The sequence below is a fragment of the Heptranchias perlo genome, chromosome 7 (genome assembly GCF_035084215.1).
Source record: "Heptranchias perlo isolate sHepPer1 chromosome 7, sHepPer1.hap1, whole genome shotgun sequence".
In the NCBI taxonomy this organism is placed as follows: Eukaryota; Metazoa; Chordata; class Chondrichthyes; order Hexanchiformes; family Hexanchidae; genus Heptranchias; species Heptranchias perlo.
The window spans coordinates 37,028,103-37,049,177 of NC_090331.1; the positions used below are offsets into that span (position 1 = coordinate 37,028,103).

Below are 21,075 nucleotides of genomic sequence, written 5' to 3' on the forward strand. Positions count from 1 at the left end.
GTGGAATCCCACTGCCCTCTCCGTCTGGCTGAGGTCGTCCATGGGGAAGTTGACATATTGCGAGGCCCTGCGAAACAAGTCGTCGGTGATCTGCTTTATGCATTTGTGTGCAGACGACGGAGAGACCCTGGCGATGTTATTGGTGGCACCCTGGAATGATCCGGAGGTGAAGAAGTTGAGGGCAGTGGTGACTTTAACAGTGACAGGTAATGAGATGCAGCTCGGCCCAGCCAGGTGCAGCTTGGCATAAAGGAGGCTACGGATGTCTGCGACCACCTGTGACTCACTCTGAGCCTCCATATGCACTGCTCCTCAGAGAGGTCCAGGAAACAGAGCGTCGGTCTGTAGATCTTCTGACGAGGGTAGTGCTTCCTGCGACGTTGGTCCCTCTGTTGTTGCCCTCTGTGCTCTTGTGCGGTTGCCTGTGGCACAGCACTGTGTTGTGGAGCTCCAAGTGGCAGAAGTGCACGCCATGCCTGGCGAGGATGATGACGTTGCTCCCCCTCGGATGTACTAGTGAATGCAGCCATTGCACCTCCCAACATGATGGTGTCGCTTTGAGGGGGTCCAAAAAGATGGTAAATATGCGTAAGCAGAAGAATTCTGAGTGTAAACCAAGAATTTTCAGTCTAATCTCAAAGATCTCCCAGCCAAAGGTTTATCTGCAACACCTGAGTGCCCTGCTGCAATAACTAACCTTTTATCCCCATCTGTCAAACAGGGATTTAAACATCCAACTGGAACATGTCATCTTGAACATGGAGTGCTTCCCACAGCACGGGAAACATGCTGAGGCTGAATTAAAATCGCACCCCTGCCTCAATCTCCACAAAATTAACGACTTAAACAAGATCAATGATGTCAATAAGTGGTTTAACTATCGTCCCGCTTGCAATTAAAGCAGGCGGGACTTCCAGATTGGTGAAGCCCGCGCGCACGCAGATGCAACCACAGAAGTCGTCGGGTTGGAGCCGGCTTCTGAGCCTGCTCGGAATATTCCCGATTTTTACTGCCCAACTGTCCCCAAAGCAACCGCAATTGCAAGTTCAAATCGGCCCCTTAGTTTCTGATTATTCTGACACATGTAAATCTCTTACATGCTGTGTTTAACAGAATTGATATTAGATCAATGAGAATCTACAGGAAGCAAATATTCCAATACAATCCTTTTGAGAAACCTGGGTCTGAAGAAAGGTTTTTTCTGCAAGAAATTCAATCCAATCTGGAATATTCTTCATATGATTGCTGTATATTAACACTCCTGAAAACCTCTCTTACAGGTGCTACAACAGGTGCAGGGATGATATCCCCATCAGGTATGTTCTGTACAGTTCATTGTGACTGTTATGTCAAGCATTGAAATTATTGTTGAAAATCAGAAATACAATTGCTTGAATTTTTTGTTTTAGAAAATATTTTACTGTCCATTAGTTTGTGTTTACGGTATTAATTTATTTCCGCCATCATGAAATAAGACCCCAAAGATTACTCAATAATTATTCATCTGAGGAGGAAAGTCATATAAAATGGAGGAAACAATAAAATACTTTATAAAGGATTCAATTTTGTGGCTTTAATGCTCACATTGTTCCAGGCAATACCCATGTGTACTCAATACATGTAGAATACAGATATGTCACAGCTGAACCTTTACTCAGGCAGTTATTTTCAATTCATCTAAATTAAAAACATTTGAACACAGGAATCCATTCACTGTTTGAGAAGTGATCAGGAATATTCTGTTACTAAAGGCAGAGGAAACTTTCCCTTGCAAAATAAAAGGAAGCGAGTTTGTATGATTTTCTCGCATTACAATATTTTTAATATCTATTTGGTTTTTAGATTAGTTATTGGATTAGTTTGTTTATTGGTCCCTGTTGAGATGTAACAGGAAAGTGCTTCCATAAATAAGGCTTCTGTGGAGATATTTGATGTGAATTGATATGCAATTGAAATGGTGAATTTGGTTGTTATTTTGTGGAATCGATAGAGAAATCTTTCAATGAAAGCACCGTTTGTACAGTGCAGACACAGTACAACACAGGTTTATGTCACCTACAGCTTTACTCAGGAACACATTTCTGACCAATGCAGGTTTTAAATTTGGGACAAAAGAACTGGGCTTTGAAAATCTATCATAAATGGAAAAATTCTTAATGGACTGCGGGAACAGAAAGATCTGCGGGTGCAGATGCTAGATCTTTAGAAACTGGATTGCAGGTCAGCCAAGCTATTACAAGGGCAACTGGGATCCTGGGTTTTATTTAAATTGACGATGAATACAAGAACAAAGTCGTGATAGCGAATGTGTTCAAAGTATTGGTTGTGCCACATTGTGAATAATGAGAGCAATTGTGCCAACTTCATTACGGGACTGATATTGGAAGCATAGAAAAGGTGAAATTCTGATCATTAGGATGATAGTTGTGATGAAAGTATGCAGCAACGATGAAACATTTCAAAAAAACATGGTTGTATTCAGTGGAGAAGGTTAAAGGGATTGAACTGAAGTGTTCGTAAAATCATGACAGGGTCGCAGGGAATTAATAATTTAAATATACTACATTTATATATATAATTGTTAGTCAATCGGTAAAAGGCATCAACAACCTAGGCTTAGAAATGCAAAGATATATGGGGAGATTAGAAGGATTTTATTTCCCTGGGATGGGCTTTTGGAATATGAAATGGTTACAACAAGTATTCATTGGCTGAGACAATCACAGCATTTGGAGAGAATATATCATCACATAATTAAAAAAATATGGAAAACATGGAGGAATAGACCTGAAATATCGGATTGGGTGAATAGCTTCACTGGGAATCCAGCACGGACATATTCAGGGTAATGTTTGGTTCTGGCACAGGTGGAAAACTGGCAGTTGCAGATCAGTTGGCCGTTACGCACCTCGCCCGATTATCCTTTCCATCGACTTCGTTCTACAACCATCGGTTTTCTGTCTGTGCCAAAACTGAAAATGACCCTTTTTCATTTCTCCTTCTCAGACACATAAATCTCTTGTGCACTGTGTTTAATGGAATTGTTTATTGTCCAATGAAAATCCACAAGAAGCAAATATTTTAATTCAATCCTTTTGAGAAACCTGGGTCTGAAGAAAGGTTTTTTTCTGCAAAAATTCAATCCAATCTGGAATATTCTTCATATGATTGCTGTATATTAACATTCCTGAATACCTCTCTTACAGATAATCCAACACCAGAGACGACATCCCCATCAGGTATGTTCTGTACAGGTCATTGTGACTGTATTGTCAAGCATTGAAATTATTGTTGAAAATCAGAAATAAGGTTGCTTGTATTCATTGGTTTCAAAAATATTTTACTGTCCATTAGTTTGTGTTTACGGTATTAATTTATTTTCGTCATCATGAAATAAGACCGCAAAGATTGCTCAATAATTATTCATCTGAGCAGGAATGTAATATGAAATGGAGGAAACAATAAAATACTTTATAAAGGATTCAATTTTGTGGCTTTAATGCTCATATTGTTCCAGGCAATATCCATGTGTACTCAATACATGTAGAATACAGATATGTCATAGCTGAACTTTTACACAGGCAGTTATTTTCAATTCATCTAAATTAAAAACATTTGCACTCAGGAGTCCATTCACTGTTTGAGAAGTGATCAGCAATATTTGTTACAGAAGACAGATGAAACCTTCCCTTGCAAAATAAAAGGAAGTGATTTTGTATGATTTTCTCACATTACAACAATTTTAATATCTAATTGATTTTTATTTAGTTATTGGATTCGTTTGTTTATTGGTCCAAGTTGAGAAGTAAGAGGAAAGTATTTCCATGAAAAAAACATCTGGCGATCTTTATGTGAATTGAAGGGCAATTGAAATGGTGAATTTCGTTGTTATTTTGTGGAACTGATAGAGACATCTTTCAATGAAAGCACCATTTTTACAGTGGAGACACAGTACAACACAGGTTTATGTTACCTACGGCTTTACACAGGAACACTTTTCTGACTAATACAGGTTATAAATTTGGGACAAAAGAACAGGGCTTTTCAAATCTACCATAAATGCAAAAATTCTTAATGGAATGGAGGAACAGAGAGATCTGTAGGTGCAAATAATAGATCTTTAAAAACAGGATTGCAGGTGGGCCAAGCTATTACAAGGGTAACTGGGATCCTGCATTTTATTTAAATTGACTATGAATACAAGAACAAAGTCGTGATAGCAAATGTGTTCAAAGTATTGGTTGTGCCATATCGTGAATAATGAGTGCAATTGTGTCAACTCCATGAGGGAAAGGATATTGGCAGCAGAGCAACGATGAAATTCTGATCATTAGGATGATAGTTGTGATGAAAGTATGCAGTAATGATGAAACATTTCAATAAAACATGGTTGTATTCAGTGGAGAAAGTTAAAGGTATTGAATAGAAGTGTTCGTAAAATCATGACAGGGTTGCAGAGGATTAATAATTGAAATATTCTATGCAATTTTCAGTCAATCAGTAAAAGGAGGCAACAACTTAGGGTTTGAAATGCAAAGATATATGGAGAGAGTAGAAGAATTTTTTTTTCCTGGAAAGGGGTTTTGGAATATTAAATGGTTACAACAAGTGTTCATTGGCTGAGACAATCACAGCATTTGGAGAGAATATATCATCACATTATAAGAAAGAAATGGAAAACATGGAGGGATAGACCTGAAATATCGGATTTGGTGAATAGCTTCACTGGGGCACCAGCACGGACATATTCGGGGTAATGTTTGGTTCTGGCACAAGTGGAAAACTGGCAGTTGCCGATCAGTCGGCCGTGATACACCTCGCCCGATTTTCCTTTCCATCGACTTCGTTCTACAACCGTCGGTTTTCTGTCTGTGCCAAAACAGAAATGACCCTCTTTCATTTCTCCTTCTCAGACACATAAATCTCTTGTGCACTGTGTTTAATGGAATTGTTTAATGTCCGATGAAAATCCACAAAAAGCAAATATTCTAAACCAATCCTTTTGAGAAACCTGGGTCTGAAGAAAGGATTTTCTGCAAGATGTTCAATCCAATCTGAAATATTCTTCATATGATTGTTGTATATTAACATTCCTGAATACCTCTCTTATAGGTAATACAATACCAGAGATGTCATCCCCATCAGGTATGTTCTGTACAGTTCATTGTGACTGTATTGTCGGGCATTGAAATTATTGTTGAAAATCAGAAATATAGTTGCTTGAATTCTTTGCTTTAGAAAATATTTTACTGTCTATTAGTTTGTGTTGACGATATTAATTTATTTCCGCCATCATGAAATAAGACCCCAAAGATTACTCAATAATTATTCATCTGAGGAGGAAAGGAATATGAAATGGAGGATACAATAAAATACTTTATAAAGGATTCAGTTTTGTGGCTTTAATGCTCATATTGTTCAAGGCAATATCCATGTGTACTCAATACATGTGGAACACAGATATATCATACCTGAACTTTTACTCAGGTAGTTATTTTCAATTCATCTAAATTAATAACATTTGCACACAGGAGTCCATTCACTGTTTGAGAAGTGATCAGGAATATTCTGTTACTGAAGCTAGAGGAAACTTTCCCATGCAGAATAATAGAAAGCGAATTTGTATGATTTTCTTGCATTACAACATTTTTAATATCTATTTGGTTTTTAGTTTAGTTATCGGATTAGTTTGTTTATCGGTCCATGTACAGAAGTAACTGGAAAGTACTCCCATAAAAAAGGCATCTGGGGATCTCAAAGTGAATTGATGGGCAATTGAAATGGTGAATCTGGTTGTTATTTTGTGGAACCGATAGAGAATTCTTTCAATGAAAGCACCATTTTTACAGTGGAGACAGAGTATAACACAGGTTTATGTGACCTACAGCTTGATACAGGAGCACTTTTATGAGTAATACTGGTTGTAAATTTGGGACAAAAGAACAGGGCTTTGCAAATCTATCATAAATGGAATAACTCTTAATGGACTGCGGGAACAGAAAGATCTGCGGGTGCAGATGCTAGATCTTTAAAAACTGGATTGCAGGTCAGCCAAGCTATTACAAGGGCAACTGGGATCCTGGGTTTTATTTAAATTGATTATGAATACAAGAACAAAGTCGTGATAGCGAATGTGTTCAAAGTGTTGGTTGTGCCACATTGTGAATAATGAGTGCAATTGTGCCAACTTCATTATGGGAATGATATTGGAAGCATAGAAAAGATGAAATTCTGATCATTAGGATGATAGTCGTGATGAAAGTATGCAGCAACGATGAAACATTTCAATAAAACATGGTTGTATTCAGTGGAGAAGGTTAAAGGGATTGAACAGAAGTGTTTGTAAAATCATGACAGGGTTGCAGGGGATTAATAATTTAAATATACTACTTAATTGCTGGTCAATCGGTAAAAGGCATCAACAACCTAGGCTTAGAAATGCAAAGATATATGGGGAGATTAGAAGGATTTTTTTTTCATGGAAAGGGCTTTTGGAATATGAAATGGTTACAAGTGTTCATTGGCTGAGACAATCACAGCATTTGGAGAGAATATATCATCACATTATAAGAAAGATATGGAAAACATGGAGGAATAGACCTGAAATATCGGATTGGGTGAATAGCTTCACTGGGGATCCAGCACAGACATATTCAGGGTAATGTTTGGTTCTGGCACAGGTGGAAAACTGGCAGTTGCCGATCAGTCGGCCGTGATACACCTCGCCCGATTTTCCTTTCCATCGACTTCGTTTGACAACCGTCGGTTTTCTGTCTGTGCCAAAACAGAAAATGACCCTCTTTCATTTCTCCTTCTCAGACACATAAATCTCTTGTGCACTGTGTTTAATGGAATTGTTTATTGTTCGATGAAAATGCACAAGAAGCAAATATACTAAACCAATCCTTTTGAGAAACCTAGGTCTGAAGAAAGGTTTTTCTGCAAGAAATTCAATCCAATCTGGAATATTCTTCATATGATTGTTGTATATTAACATTCCTGAATACCTCTCTTACAGATAATACAACACCAGAGATGACATCCCCATCAGGTATGTTCTGTACAGTTCATTGTGACTGTATTGTCGGGCATTGAAATTATTGTTGAAAATCAGAAATATAGTTGCTTGAATTCTTTGCTTTAGAAAATATTTTACTGTCTATTAGTTTGTGTTGACGGTATTAATTTATTTCCGCCATCATGAAATAAGACCCCAAAGATTACTCAATAATTATTCATCTGAGGAGGAAAGGAATATGAAATGGAGGATACAATAAAATACTTTATAAAGGATTCAGTTTTGTGGCTTTAATGCTCATATTGTTCAAGGCAATATCCACGTGTACTCAATACATGTGGAACACAGATATATCACACCTGAACTTTTACTCAGGTAGTTATTTTCAATTCATCTAAATTAATAACATTTGCACACAGGAGTCCATTCACTGTTTGAGAAGTGATCAGGAATATTCTGTTACTGAAGCTAGAGGAAACTTTCCCATGCAGAATAATAGAAAGCGAGTTTGTATGATTTTCTCGCATTACAACATTTTTAATATCTATTTGTTTTTTAGTTTAGTTATCGGATTAGTTTGTTTATCGGTCCATGTACAGAAGTAACGGGAAAGTACTCCCATAAAAAAGGCATCTGGGGATCTTAATGTGAATTGATGGGCAATTGAAATGGTGAATCTGGTTGTTATTTTGTGGAACCGATAGAGACATCTTTCAATGAAAGCACCATTTTTACAGTGGAGACAGAGTATAACACAGGTTTATGTGACCTACAGCTTGATACAGGAGCACTTTAATGAGTAATACTGGTTGTAAATTTGGGACAAAAGAACAGGGCTTTGCAAATCTATCATAAATGGAATAACTCTTAATGGACTGCGGGAACAGAAAGATCTGCGGGTGCAGATGCTAGATCTTTAAAAACTGGATTGCAGGTCAGCCAAGCTATTACAAGGGCAACTGGGATCCTGGGTTTTATTTAAATTGATTATGAATACAAGAACAAAGTCGTGATAGCGAATGTGTTCAAAGTATTGGTGGTGCCACATTGTGAATAATGAGTGCAATTGTGCCAACTTCATTATGGGAATGATATTGGAAGCATAGAAAAGATGAAATTCTGATCATTAGGATGATAGTTGTGATGAAAGTATGCAGCAACGATGAAACATTTCAATAAAACATGGTTGTATTCAGTGGAGAAGGTTAAAGGGATTGAACAGAAGTGTTTGTAAAATCATGACAGGGTTACAGGGGAATAATAATTTAAATGTACTATATTTATATATGTAATTGTTAGTCAATCGGTAAAAGGCATCAACAACCTAGGCTTAGAAATGCAAAGATATATGGGGAGATTAGAAGGATTTTTTTTTCCCTGGGATGGGCTTTTGGAATATGAAATGGTTACAACAAGTGTTCATTGGCTGAGACAATCACAGCATTTGGAGAGTCTATATCATCGCATAATAAGAAAGATTTGGAAAACATGGAGGAATAGACGTGAAATATCGGATTGGGTGAATAGCTTCACTGGGGATCCAGCACAGACATATTCAGGGTAATGTTTGGTTCTGGCACAGGTGGAAAACTGGCAGTTGCAGATCAGTTGGCCGTGATACACCTCGCCCGATTTTCCTTTCCATTGACTTCGGTCGACAACCGTTGGTTTTCTGTCTATGCCAAAACTGAAAATGACCCTCTTTCATTTCTCCTTCTCAGACACATAAATCTCTTGTGCACTGTGTTTAATGGAATTGTTTATTGTCCAATGAAAATCCACAAGAAGCAAATATTTTAATTCAATCCTTTTGAGAAACCTGGGTCTGAAGAAAGGTTTTTTCTGCAAGAAATTCAATCCAATCTGGAATATTCTTCATATGATTGCTGTATATTAATATTCCTGAATACCTCTCTTACAGATAATACAACACCAGAGACGAACTCCCCAACAGGTATATTCTGTACAGGTCATTGTGACTGTATTGTCAAGCATTGAAATTATTGTTGAAAATCAGAAATAAGGTTGCTTGTATTATTTGCTTTAGAAAATATTTTACTGTCCATTAGTTTGTGTTTATGGTATTAATTTATTTTTGCCATCATGAAATAAGACATAAGAACATAAGAACATAAGAAATTGGAGCAGGAGTAGGCCAATCGGCCCCTCGAGCCTGCTCCGCCATTCAATAAGATCATGGCTGATCTGATCCCAACCACAAATCTAAAGAACACAAGAAGTCGGAGCAGGACCCGGCCACATAGCCCCTGGGCCCTCTCCGCCACCCACAGGGCATTGACCGATCCGAACTCAGCTTCATGTCCAATTTCCTGCCCGCTCCCCATAACCCCTAATTCCCTTTACTTCTAGGAAACTGTCTATTTCTGTTTTAAATTTATCTAATGATGTAGCTTCCACAGCTTCCTGGGGCAGCAAATTCCACAGACCTACCACCCTCTGAGTGAAGAAGTTTCTCCTCATCTCAGTTTTGAAAGAGCAGCCCCTTATTCTCAGATTATGCCCCCTAGTTCTAGTTTCACCCATCTTTGGGAACATCCTTACTGCATCCACCCGATCAAGCCCCTTCACAATCTTATATGTTTCAATAAGATCGCCTCTCATTCTTCTGAACTCCAATGAGTAGAGTCCCAATCTACTCAACTTCTCCTCATATGTCCGCCCCCTCATCCCCGGGATTAACCGAGTGAACCTTCTTTGTACTGCCTCGAGAGCAAGTATGTCTTTTCTTAAGTATGGAGACCAAAACTGTATGCAGTATTCCAGGTGCGGTCTCACCAATACCTTATATAACTGCAGCAATACCTCCTTGTTTTTATATTCTATCCCCCTAGCAATAAAAGCCAACATTCCGTTGGCTTTCTTGATCACCTGCTGCACCTGCATACCAACTTTTTGATTTTCTTGCACTAGGACCCCCAGATCCCTTTGTACTGCAGTACTTTCCAGTCTCTCGCCATTAAGAAAATAACTTGCTCTCTGATTTTTCCTGCCAAAGTGCATAACCTCACATTTTCCAATATTATATTGCATCTGCCAAATCTCCGCCCACTCACCCAGCCTGTCTATATCCCCTTGCAGGTTTTTTATGTCCTCCTCACTCTCTACTTTCCCTCCCATCTTTGTATCATCTGCAAATTTTGATATGTTGCACTCGGTCCCCTCCTCCAAATTGTTAATATAGATTGTAAAGAGTTGGGGACCCAGCACCGACCCCTGTGGAACACCACTGGTTACTGGTTGCCAGTCCGAAAATGAACCATTTATCCCAACTCTCTGCTTCCTGTTTGATAACCAATCCTCCACCCATGCCAGAATATTACCCCCAATCCCGTGATTTTTTATCTTAAGTAATAATCTTTTATGTGGCACCTTGTTGAATGCCTTCTGGAAGTCTAAATACACTACGTCCACTGGTTCCCCTTTATCCACCCTATACGTTATATCCTCGAAGAACTCAAGCAAATTTGTCAGACATGACTTCCCCTTCATAAAGCCATGCTGACTTTGTCCTATTAAATTATGCTTATCTACATGTTCCGTTACTGTCTCCTTAATAATAGACTCCAAAATTTTACCCACCACAGATGTTAAGCTAACTGGCCTATAATTTCCAGCCTTCTGCCTACTACCCTTTTTAAATAACGGTGTTACATTAGCAGTTTTCCAATCTGCCGGGACCTCTCCTGAGTCCAGGGAATTTTGGAAAACTATCACCAAAGCATCCACAATCCCTACTGCCACTTCCCTCAAGACCCTAGGATGGAAGCCATCAGGTCCAGGGGATTTATCCGCCTTGAGTCCCATTATTTTACTGAGTACCATCTCCTGAGTGATTTTAATCGTATTTAGCTCCTCCCCCCCGAGAGTCCCCTGTTTGTCCAGTGTTGGGATATTCTTAGTGTCCTCTACTGTAAAGACTGAAACAAAATATTTGTTCAGCATTTTTGCCATCTCCATGTTTCCCACCATTAATTTCCCGGTCTCATCCTCTAAGGGACCTATATTTGCCTTAGCCACCCTTTTTCTTTTTATATAACTATAGAAACTCTTGCTATCTGTTTTTATATTTTTTGCTAATTTCTTTTCATAATCTAACTTCCCTTTCTTAATCAATCCTTTAGTTACTTTTTGCTGTCTTTTGAAGAATTCCCAATCTTCTATCCTCCCACTAAGTTTGGCTACCTTATATGTCCTTGTTTTTAGTCGGATACTATCCTTGATTTCTTTACTTAGCCACGGGTGGCTGTCATTTCTTTTACACCCTTTTTTCCTCAGTGGAATATATTTATTTTGAAAGTTGTAAAATAACTCCCTAAATGAACACCACTGCTCATGTACCGTCTTACCCTTTAATCTATTTTCCCAGTCCACTTTAATCAATTCCGCTCTCATACCATCATAGTCTCCTTTATTCAAGCTCAGTACGCTTGTTTGAGAATCAACCTTCTCACCCTCTAATTGGATATGGAATTCAACCATGTTGTGGTCGCTCGTTCCAAGGGGATCCTTAACTAGGACATTATTAATTAATCCTGACTCATTACACAGGACCAGGTCCAAGGTTGCCTGCCCCCTTGTAGGATCAGTTACATACTGCTCAAGAAATCCATCCCTGATGCACTCAATGAACTCGTCCTCAAGGCTGCTCTGCCCAATTTGATTTGTCCAGTTAATATGATAATTAAAATCCCCCATAATTATGGCTGTTCCCTTATTACATGCTCCGACTATCTCCTGATTAATACTTCTTCCAGCAGAGTTGCAACTATTAGGAGGCCTATATACTACGCCCACTAATGTTTTTTTTCCCTTATTATTCCTTATCTCCACCCAAACTGTTTCATTATCTTGATGCTTTGTCCCAATATCATTTCTCTGTATTACAGTGATTCCTTCCTTTATTAACATAGCCACCCCACCTCCCCTTCCTTCCTGCCTGTCCTTCCTGATTGTTAAATACCCTGGCATATTTAATTCCCAGTCGTTGTCACCCTGCAGCCATGTTTCTGTAATGGCCACAAGATCATACCCATACGTAGTTATTTGTGCCGTTAACTCGTCCATTTTATTACGAATGCTACGTGCATTCAGATAAAGAACTTTCAAATCTGTTTTGTGACGCTTAGTTCCTGCTTTTTCCTTTTTTAACACTTTACCTATTACTCCATACCTTCTGTCCCTTCCTGTTACGCTTTCCTCTCTCTCCCTGCTCAGGTTCCCAACCCCCTGCCACTTTAGTTTAAACCCTCCCCAACAGCACTAGCAAACACTCCTCCTAGGACAGCGGTCCCAGCCCTGCCCAGGTGCAGACCGTCCGGTTTGTACTGGTCCCACCTCCCCCAGAACCGTTTCCAGTGTCCCAGGAATTTGAATCCCTCCCCCTTGCACCATTCCTCTAGCCACGTATTCATTTGAAAAATGAAGACCCCAAAGATTGCTCAATAATTATTCATCTGAGGAGGAAAGTAATATGAAATGGAGGAAACAATAAAATACTTTATAAAGGATTCAATTTTGTGGCTTTAATGCTCACATTGTTCCAGGGATTAACCATGTGTACTCAATACATGTAGAATACAGATATGTCACAGCTGAACCTTTACTCAGGCAGTTATTTTCAATTCATCTAAATTAAAAACATTTGCACTCAGGAGTCCAGTCACTGTTTGAGAAGTGATCAGGAATATTTTGTTCCTGAAGACAGAGGAAACTTTCCCTTGCAAAATAAAAGGAAGTGATTTTGTATGATTTTCTTGCATTACAACATTTTTAATATCTAATTGGTTTTTAGTTTAGTTATTGGATTCGTTTGTTTATTGGTCCATGTTGAGAAGTAACAGGAAAGTACTTCCACAAATAAGGCTTCTAGCGAGATACTTGATGTGAATTGAAGGGCAATTGAAATGGTGAATTTGGTTGTTATTTTGTGGAACTGAAAGAGAAATCTTTCAATGAAAGCACCGTTTGTACAGGACAGACGCAGTACAACACAGGTTTATGTCACACAGCTTTACTCAGGAACACTTTTCTGACTAATACAGGTTATAAATTTGGGACAAAAGAACAGGGCTTTTCAAATCTACCATTAATTGGAAAAATCATAATGGACTGGAGGAACAGAGAGACCTGTGGGTGCAGATAATAGATCTTTAAAAACTGGATTGAAGTTTGGCAAAGCTATTACAAGAGTACCTCGGATCCTGTGTTTTATTTAAATTGACTATGAATACAAGAACAAAGACATGCTAACGAATGTGTTCAAAGTATTGGTGGTGCCACATTGTGAATAATGAGTGCAATTGTGCCAACTTCATTACGGGAAGGATATTGGAAGCATAGAAACGATGAAATTCTGATCATTAGGATGATAGTTGTGATGAAAGTATGCAGCAATGATGAAACATTTCAATAAAACATGGTTGTATTCAGTGGAGAAGGTTAAAGGGATTGAACAGAAGTGTTCGTAAAATCATGACAGGGTTGCAGAGGATTAATAATTGAAATATTCTATGTAATTGTCAGTCAATCAGTAAAAGGGGCAACATTTTAGGGTTTGTAAAGCAAATATATATGGAGAGAGAAGAAGAATTTTTTGTTCCTGGAAAGGGCTTTTGGAATATGAAATGGTTACAACAAGTGTTCATTGGCTGAGACAATCACAGCATTTGGAGAGAATATATCATCACATTATAAGAAAGATATGGAAAACATGGAGGGATAGACCTGAAATATCAGATTGGGTGAATAGCTTCACTGGGGATCCAGCACGGACATATTCAGGGTAATGTTTGGTTCTGGCACAGGTGGAAAACTGGCAGTTGCAGATCAGTTGGCCGTGATACACCTCGCCCGATTTTCCTTTCCATCGACTTCGTTCTACAATTGTCGGTTTTCTGCCTCTGCCAAAACTGAAAATGACCCTCTTTCGTTTCTCCTTCTCAGACACATAAATCTCTTGGCACTGTGTTTAATGGAATTGTTTATTGTCCGATGAAAATCCACAAAAAGCAAATATTCTAAACCAATCCTTTTGACAAACCTGGGTCTGAAGAAAGGTTTTTCTGCAAGAAATTCAATCCGATCTGGAATATGCTTCATATGATTGTTGTATATTAACATTCCTGAATAACTCTGTTATAGGTTATACAACATCAGAGATGTCAGCCCCATCAGGTATGTTCTGTACTGTTCATTGTGACTGTATTGTCAGGCATTGAAATTATTGTTGAAAATCAGAAATACGGTTGCTTGAATTCTTTGGTTTATAAAATATTTTACTGTCCATTATTTTTTGTTTACGGTATTAATTTATTTCTGCCATCAAAAAATAAAACCTCAAAGATTGCTCAATAATTATTCATCTGAGGAGGAAAGTAATATGAAATGGAGGAAACAATAAAATACTTTATAAAAAATTCAACTTTGTGGCTTTAATGCTCATATTGTTCCAGGCAATATCCATGTGTACTCATGATGTGGAGATGCCGGTGATGGACTGGGGTTGACAATTGTAAACAATTTTACAACACCAAGTTATAGTCCAGCAATTTTATTTTAAATTCACAAGCTTTCGGAGGCTACCTCCTTCCTCAAATGAAATCCTCAGGATTTCATTTCCACATCGTTCACCTGAGGAAGGAGGTAGCCTCCGAAAGCTTGTGAATTTAAAATAAAATTGCTGGACTATAACTTGGTGTTGTAAAATTGTTTACATGTGTACTCAATACATGTAGAATACAGATATGTCACACCTGAACTTTTACTCAGGCAGTTATTTTCAATTCATCTAAATTAAAAACATTTGCACTCAGGAGTCTATTCACTGTTTGAGAAGTGATCAGGAATATTTTGTTACTGAAGACAGAGTTAACTTTCCCTTGCAAAATAAAAGGTAGCGAGTTTGTATGATTTTCTCGCATTACAACATTTTTAATATCTATTTGGTTTTTAGTTTGGTTATTGGATTAGTTTGTTTATTGGTCCATGTGGAGAAGTAACAGGAAAGTTCTTCCATAAATAAGGCTTCTGGGGAGATACTTGATGTGAATTGAAGGGCAATTGAAATGGTGAATTTGGTTATTATTTTGTGGAATCAATAGAGAAATCTTTCTATGAAAGCACTGTTTGTACAGTGTAGACACAGTACAAAACAGGTTTATGTCACCTAGACCTTTACTCCGGAACACGTTTCTGACTAATACAGGTTATAAATTTGGGACAAAAGAACAGGATTTTGCAAATCTACCTTAAATGGAAAAATTCTTAATGGACTGGAGGAACAGAGAGATCTGTGGGTGCAGATACTAGATCTTTAAAAACTGGATTGCAGGTGGGCCAAGCTATTACAAGGGTAACTGGGATCCTTGGTTTTATTTAAATTGACTATGAATACAAGAACAAAGTCGTGATAGCGAATGTGTTCAAAGTATTGGTTGTGCCACATTGTGAATAATGAGTGCAATTATGTCAACTTCATTACGGGAAGGATAGTGTAATCATAGAAAAGGTGAAATTCTGATCATTAGGATGATAGTTGTGATGAAAGTATGCAGCAACGATGAAACATTTCAATAAAACATGGTTGTATTCAGTGGAGAAGGGTAAAGGCATTGAATAGAAGTGTTCGTAAAATCATGACAGGGTTGCAGGGGATTAATAATTTAAATATTCTATGTAATTGTTAATCAATCGGTAAAAGGGGGCAACAACCTAGGCTTAGAAATGCAAAGATATATGGGGAGATTAGAAGGATTTTATTTCCTGGAAAGGGCTTTTGGAATATGAAATGGTTACAACAAGTGTTCATTGGCTGAGACAATCACAGCATTTGGAGAGAATATATCATCACATTATAAGAAAGAAATGGAAAACATGGAGGGATAGACCTGAAATATCAGATTGGGTGAATAGCTTCACTGGGGATCCAGCATGGACATATTCAGGGTAATGTTTGGTTCTGGCACAGGTGGAAAACTGGCAGTTGCAGATCAGTTGGCCGTGATACATCTCGCCCAATTTTCCTTTCCATCGACTTCGTTCTACAATTGTCGGTTTTCTGTCTCTGCCAAAACTGAAAATGACCCTCTTTCATTTCTCCTTCTCAGACACATAAGTCTCTTGTGCACTGTGTTCAATGGAATTGTTTATTGTCCGATGAAACTCCACAAAAAGCAAATATTCTAAACCAATCCTTTTGACAAACCTGGGTCTGAAGAAAGCTTTTTTCTGCAAGAAATTCAATCCAATCTGGAATATGCTTCATATGATTGTTGTATATTAACATTCCTGAATACCTCTCTTACAGATAATACAACACCAGAGGTGACATCCCCATCAGGTATGTTCTGTACAGTTCATTGTGACTGTATTGTCAGGCATTGAAATTATTGTTGAAAATCAGAAATACGTTTGCTTGAATTCTTTGGTTTATAAAATATTTTACTGTCCATTAGTTTGTGTTTACGGTATTAATTTATTTCCGCCATCATGAAATAAGACCCCAAAGATTGCGCAATAATTATTCATCTGAGGAGGAAAGGAATATGAAATGGAGGAAACAATAAAATACTTTATAAAGGATTCAATTTTGTGGCTTTAATGCTCATATTGTTCCAGGGATTATCCATGTGTACTCAATACATGTGGAACCCAGATATGTCACAGCTGAACCTTTACTCAGGCAGTTGTTTTCAATTCATCTAAATTAAAAACATTTGCACTCAGGAGTCCAGTCACTGTTTGAGAAGTGATCAGGAATATTTTGTGACTGAAGACAAAGGAAACTTTCCCTTGCAAAATAAAAGGAAGCGATTTTGTATGATTTTCTCACATTACAACATTTTTAATATCTAATTGGTTTTTAGTTTAGTTATTCGATTAGTTTGTTCATTGGTCTATGTTGTGAAGTAACAGGAAAGTTCTTCCATAAATAAGGCTTCTAGGGAGATACTTGATGTGAATTAAATGCAATTGAAATGGTGAATTTGGTTGTTATTTTGTGGAACTGATAGAGAAATCTTTCAATGAAAGCACTGTTTGTACAGTATAGACACAGTATAACACAGGTTTATGTCTCCTGCAGCTTTACACAGGAACACTTTTCTGTCTAATACAGGTTATAAATTTGGGACAAAAGAATAGGGCTTTTCAAATCTCCCATAAATTGGAAAAATCTCAATGGACTGGAGGAACAGAGAGATCTGTGGGTGCAGATACTAGGGGCTCGATTTTCGCACCCCTGAGCGGGTGCGCTCGTGGCGGGGGGCTCTGAAAATTGGCGCTTCCCGGGCCGGGTCCGGAGCCCGGCTCCAACCCGCCCACTTCTGGGTTCCCCAGTGACGCGCTGACATGCGTGCGCAGCCCCCGCATGTGGGACTCCCGCCGGCAATTAAAGCCAGCGGGATGCCACTTAAACTAATTAAGTAGGTACTTCGGGTCGGTTGCAGACCTGATTGACCTGATATTTAAGGAGGTGTGGGATTTTCAAATAAACTGAGACTGTTTCCCGTACTGGGGGAAACACTCCAAGTTGAAACGGACGTGTTGCAGCCACCAGCCTGTGGGAGCTGCAAAGGTCCATTTGACAGGTGGGGGAGGGGAGACCCTCAGTCATTGCAGGAGGCCACTCTGTCACTTTGGACAAAATTTGGCCTCCACCACCATCCTCCTAACACTAAAATTCACCAACTTGGAACCTCAACCCCGATGTGCGGACACATTTACCTACCTTGCGGACCCCCACAAACGTACATCTTCTGGATGGGGGTCGCCGTAGCTGCAGTCATGACCTCCTTGGTGGACGAACAGCATTACCAGCCTCGCCGACCATGCCGTCCACCTCTGACACATGGAGCTCCACAACACAGTGCTGTGACACATCCACCTGCACAGCAGGAGGGAGGGCAACCGCAGGGAGAGATGCGTCGCAGAAGGCACTACCCTCGCCACAGGGTCTACAGACCAAGGCTCAGCTTCCTGGACCTCTCTGAGGAGCAGTGCATACGGAGGCTCAGAGTCAGTCGCCAGGTAGTCTCAGACATCTGCAGCCTCCTTAATGACGAGCTGCTCCCGGATGGACCGAGCAGCATCTTCTTACTTGTTGCTGTCAAAGTCACCACTGCCCTCAACTTCTTCGCCTCCGGATCCTTGCAGGGTGCTACCGGGGACATCACCGGGGTCTCTCAGGCATCAGCACACAAGTGCATAAGGCAGGTCACCGACGGCTTGTTCTTCAGGGCCTTGCACTATATCAACTTCCCCATGGATGACCTCAGCCAGATGGAGAGGGCAGTGGGATTCCATGCTGTGGCTGGCTTCCCACGGATGCAGGGTGTAATCGATCGCACCCATAGTGCAATACGAGCACCCCTACACGAGCCAGGACTGTTTGTCAACATGAAGGGCTGTCACTCCATGAACACTCAGCTCATCTGTGACCACCGCAAGTGATTCCTTCTCGTGTGCGCCAGATACCCTGGCAGCTGCCATGATTCCTTCATCCTCAGGGAGTCCACCGTCCCGCCCCTCTTCCACTCACCCAACACCCACAAGGGCTGGCTCCTCGGGGTCAAGGGATATCCCCTGCACATGTTGCTTATGACACCTCTGAGGAACCCCACCACCGAGCCACAGCGTCGATATAACGACAGCCACATCGCTACCAGGTCCACAATTGAGCAGGCTATAGGGCTGCTCAAGATGCGCTTCAGGTGCCTTGATCGTTCCGGGGGAGCGCTTCAATACGCACCAGACAGAGTGGGACGCATTATAGTCGTCTGTTGTGCCCTGCACAACAGGGCACAACAGAGAGGGGTCCGCTGGAGGAGGCCCCATCGACATCTGCCACCCATATTGAGGAGGAGGAGGAGGCCGAGGAAGACGAGGAAGAGGAGGAGGAACAACCCATGGGCAGAACAGCGGCTCACCTGGCTGCTTGTGAGGCCAGAGAGTCACTGATATGTGAACGGTTCTCCTAACATCAGATTGTGTCAAGAGTCCAGTCCTCATCACCTGGACAGAGGAGCGGCCACACCAGCCCCCTCCCCTGCCCCCTGCATAAAACAGTTGTGCAACTACACCTACACCCACTGGCGGATGACCCAATGGGTGGTATCAAGTGTGTGTGTTCATGGTGAACCCCATGGAAGGGGCCTATTCCAGAAGCCAGTCAAGAATGGGCAAGACGTGGCAATATTGGTGATAATAATATGATTTATTGTGAATGTGAAAGAAAACAAATATAAATAAAAAACATGACAAATCATCAAACACCCTTGTGCATCCCCTTTGTGCTCACAAAACCTTCGCCTTACGTTTACGGGAACCCCTACGTGGTGCTACCCCTGTGGCTTCAGCAGAGGTAGTGGCAGGTTGCTCTTATCCATGCCCTGACCGATGAGATGCTTTGCGTGGATGCCCTCTGGGTTTCGGTGCCCGTGAGGGCCCCTCCAAAGACTGCTCCGCCTGCACTTGTGCAGAGGCAGACTCGGCCACCTGGAGAGGGGGCAGCATTGCGGGTACAGGTTGAGAGGGGGGCAACGGGTGAGACATGGGAGTGCTTTGAGTGGCGTTCCCACTTCCATGTCCTCTTTCACCATCATCCCTCTCCTGGCCCAGGCCCACATCACTCCTTCCACCCTGCTCAACGACAGTTTGGAAGACTTGTGTGAAGCCTTGGCAAGCCAGTTGTAAAGTATCTGTCAGCCTGTTTAAGGCGGCAGAATGTTGCTCACCCTGAATCCGAATGGCCGTTGTCAGGGCCTGAATGGACTCATTGTTGAGCCATGCTTGACGCTCAATGGAGGCTAGCCTTTCCTCCATCGCAGACATTCCTGCACCTACCCGCGACACTATCTCAGAGATGCCTTCACGTCCCTGTGACACTATCTCTGAGATACCCTCCTGTGCCTGTGCCACCATTCCCCTCTGTGCGATTGTGGAGAGTGCGCGTGGCAACTGTTCCAGTACCTTGGCAATGTGCTGCTACCCGTCGATGACTCTCCTTTTCACCGCTGGGTCCAGCTGAGCAGAGCCTGGAGAAGAGTGCTCCCACCGATGCGGACTCCACGGCTGCCCCTGCCACCAGGGTCTGCTCGTGCTCACATGTGCGTGGTGACTCACCATGTGCAAGCCCAACTAAGTGCGGTCCATTTGACAGGTGGGGGAGCGTAGACCCTAAGTCATTGCAGGAGGCCACTCTGTCACTTTGGACACTCCTCCTAACACTAAAATTCACCAACTTGGAACCTCAACCCCGATGTGCGGACACATTTACCTACCTTGCGGACCCCCACAAATGTACATCTTCTGGATGGGGGCCTAAGTGAGGACGGGGACCCACAGGTCCTCTGAGGAATCGCCCTCCATGGTCACGGCGGTCACAGATGGGCCTGCAAGAGAACAGAAAGCAATATTAAGCATCTGGACAGATGTTGAGGTGCTGCAGATGCCAAGTGATGCTAAGATCATTCGCTATCATGAGTGCTGAGTGTTAGCTTTCTGTCACCAGCCACTTGTGCAATCCCAGTCATGGCATCCGCCATGGACAGGCACTCTAGCGTGCGGCTTATCTCCAGTGCCTGCTGCTCCGCGTCTGTTAGTGCCACCTGGTGTGACGGGCCCCCTCCGGTCCGTGCCCTCTCCCGGGCATTCTGGCATCTCTTCTCCTATCAAGGCAAAACACAGAGGCGTGATTGAGTGATGTTTGCATGGTGACCCGCTGCATGGATTGGTATGGGTGGAATTGAGCGTGAGGGAGATGCATGGGAGGGTGCGTGTGCAACATAGCCATGAGATTGTATGAGGATTGGGTTGCGTGGTAGTGTTCGAATGGGAACTGGGGCGGTGAGTACATGCAGGCAAGGTGAGGATGATGGTTGAGTGGATGTGAGGAGTGATGCGAGAGCGTTGTGTTGGCAGTACAGAAGGAGTTGTGTGGTGGTGGAGGTGATGTGGAAGACGGAGTGTGCGAGAATGCATAAGTATACTCACTTTGGCTGACGTGGTTAGGTCATTAAATCTCTTCCTGCACTGCACCC

General features: G+C 41.1%; 1 protein-coding gene across 4 annotated transcripts in view; it reads left to right on the plus strand.

Annotated features, from left to right (window-relative positions):
* LOC137323285 (mucin-13-like) overlaps positions 1–21,075 on the plus strand; it is a 58,214-nt gene that overhangs the window by 11,507 nt on the left and 25,632 nt on the right. For 2 of the 4 annotated variants that reach the window (XM_067986773.1, XM_067986774.1), the window contains exons 2-8: positions 1,281–1,316; positions 3,207–3,239; positions 5,113–5,145; positions 7,019–7,051; positions 8,940–8,972; positions 14,180–14,212; positions 16,344–16,376. In XM_067986773.1, the coding sequence (XP_067842874.1) occupies positions 1,281–1,316; positions 3,207–3,239; positions 5,113–5,145; positions 7,019–7,051; positions 8,940–8,972; positions 14,180–14,212; positions 16,344–16,376 (234 nt within the window). The remainder of the gene's footprint in view (positions 1–1,280; positions 1,317–3,206; positions 3,240–5,112; positions 5,146–7,018; positions 7,052–8,939; positions 8,973–14,179; positions 14,213–16,343; positions 16,377–21,075) is intronic. The other 2 variants (XM_067986775.1, XM_067986776.1) reach the window with 1 other exon arrangement.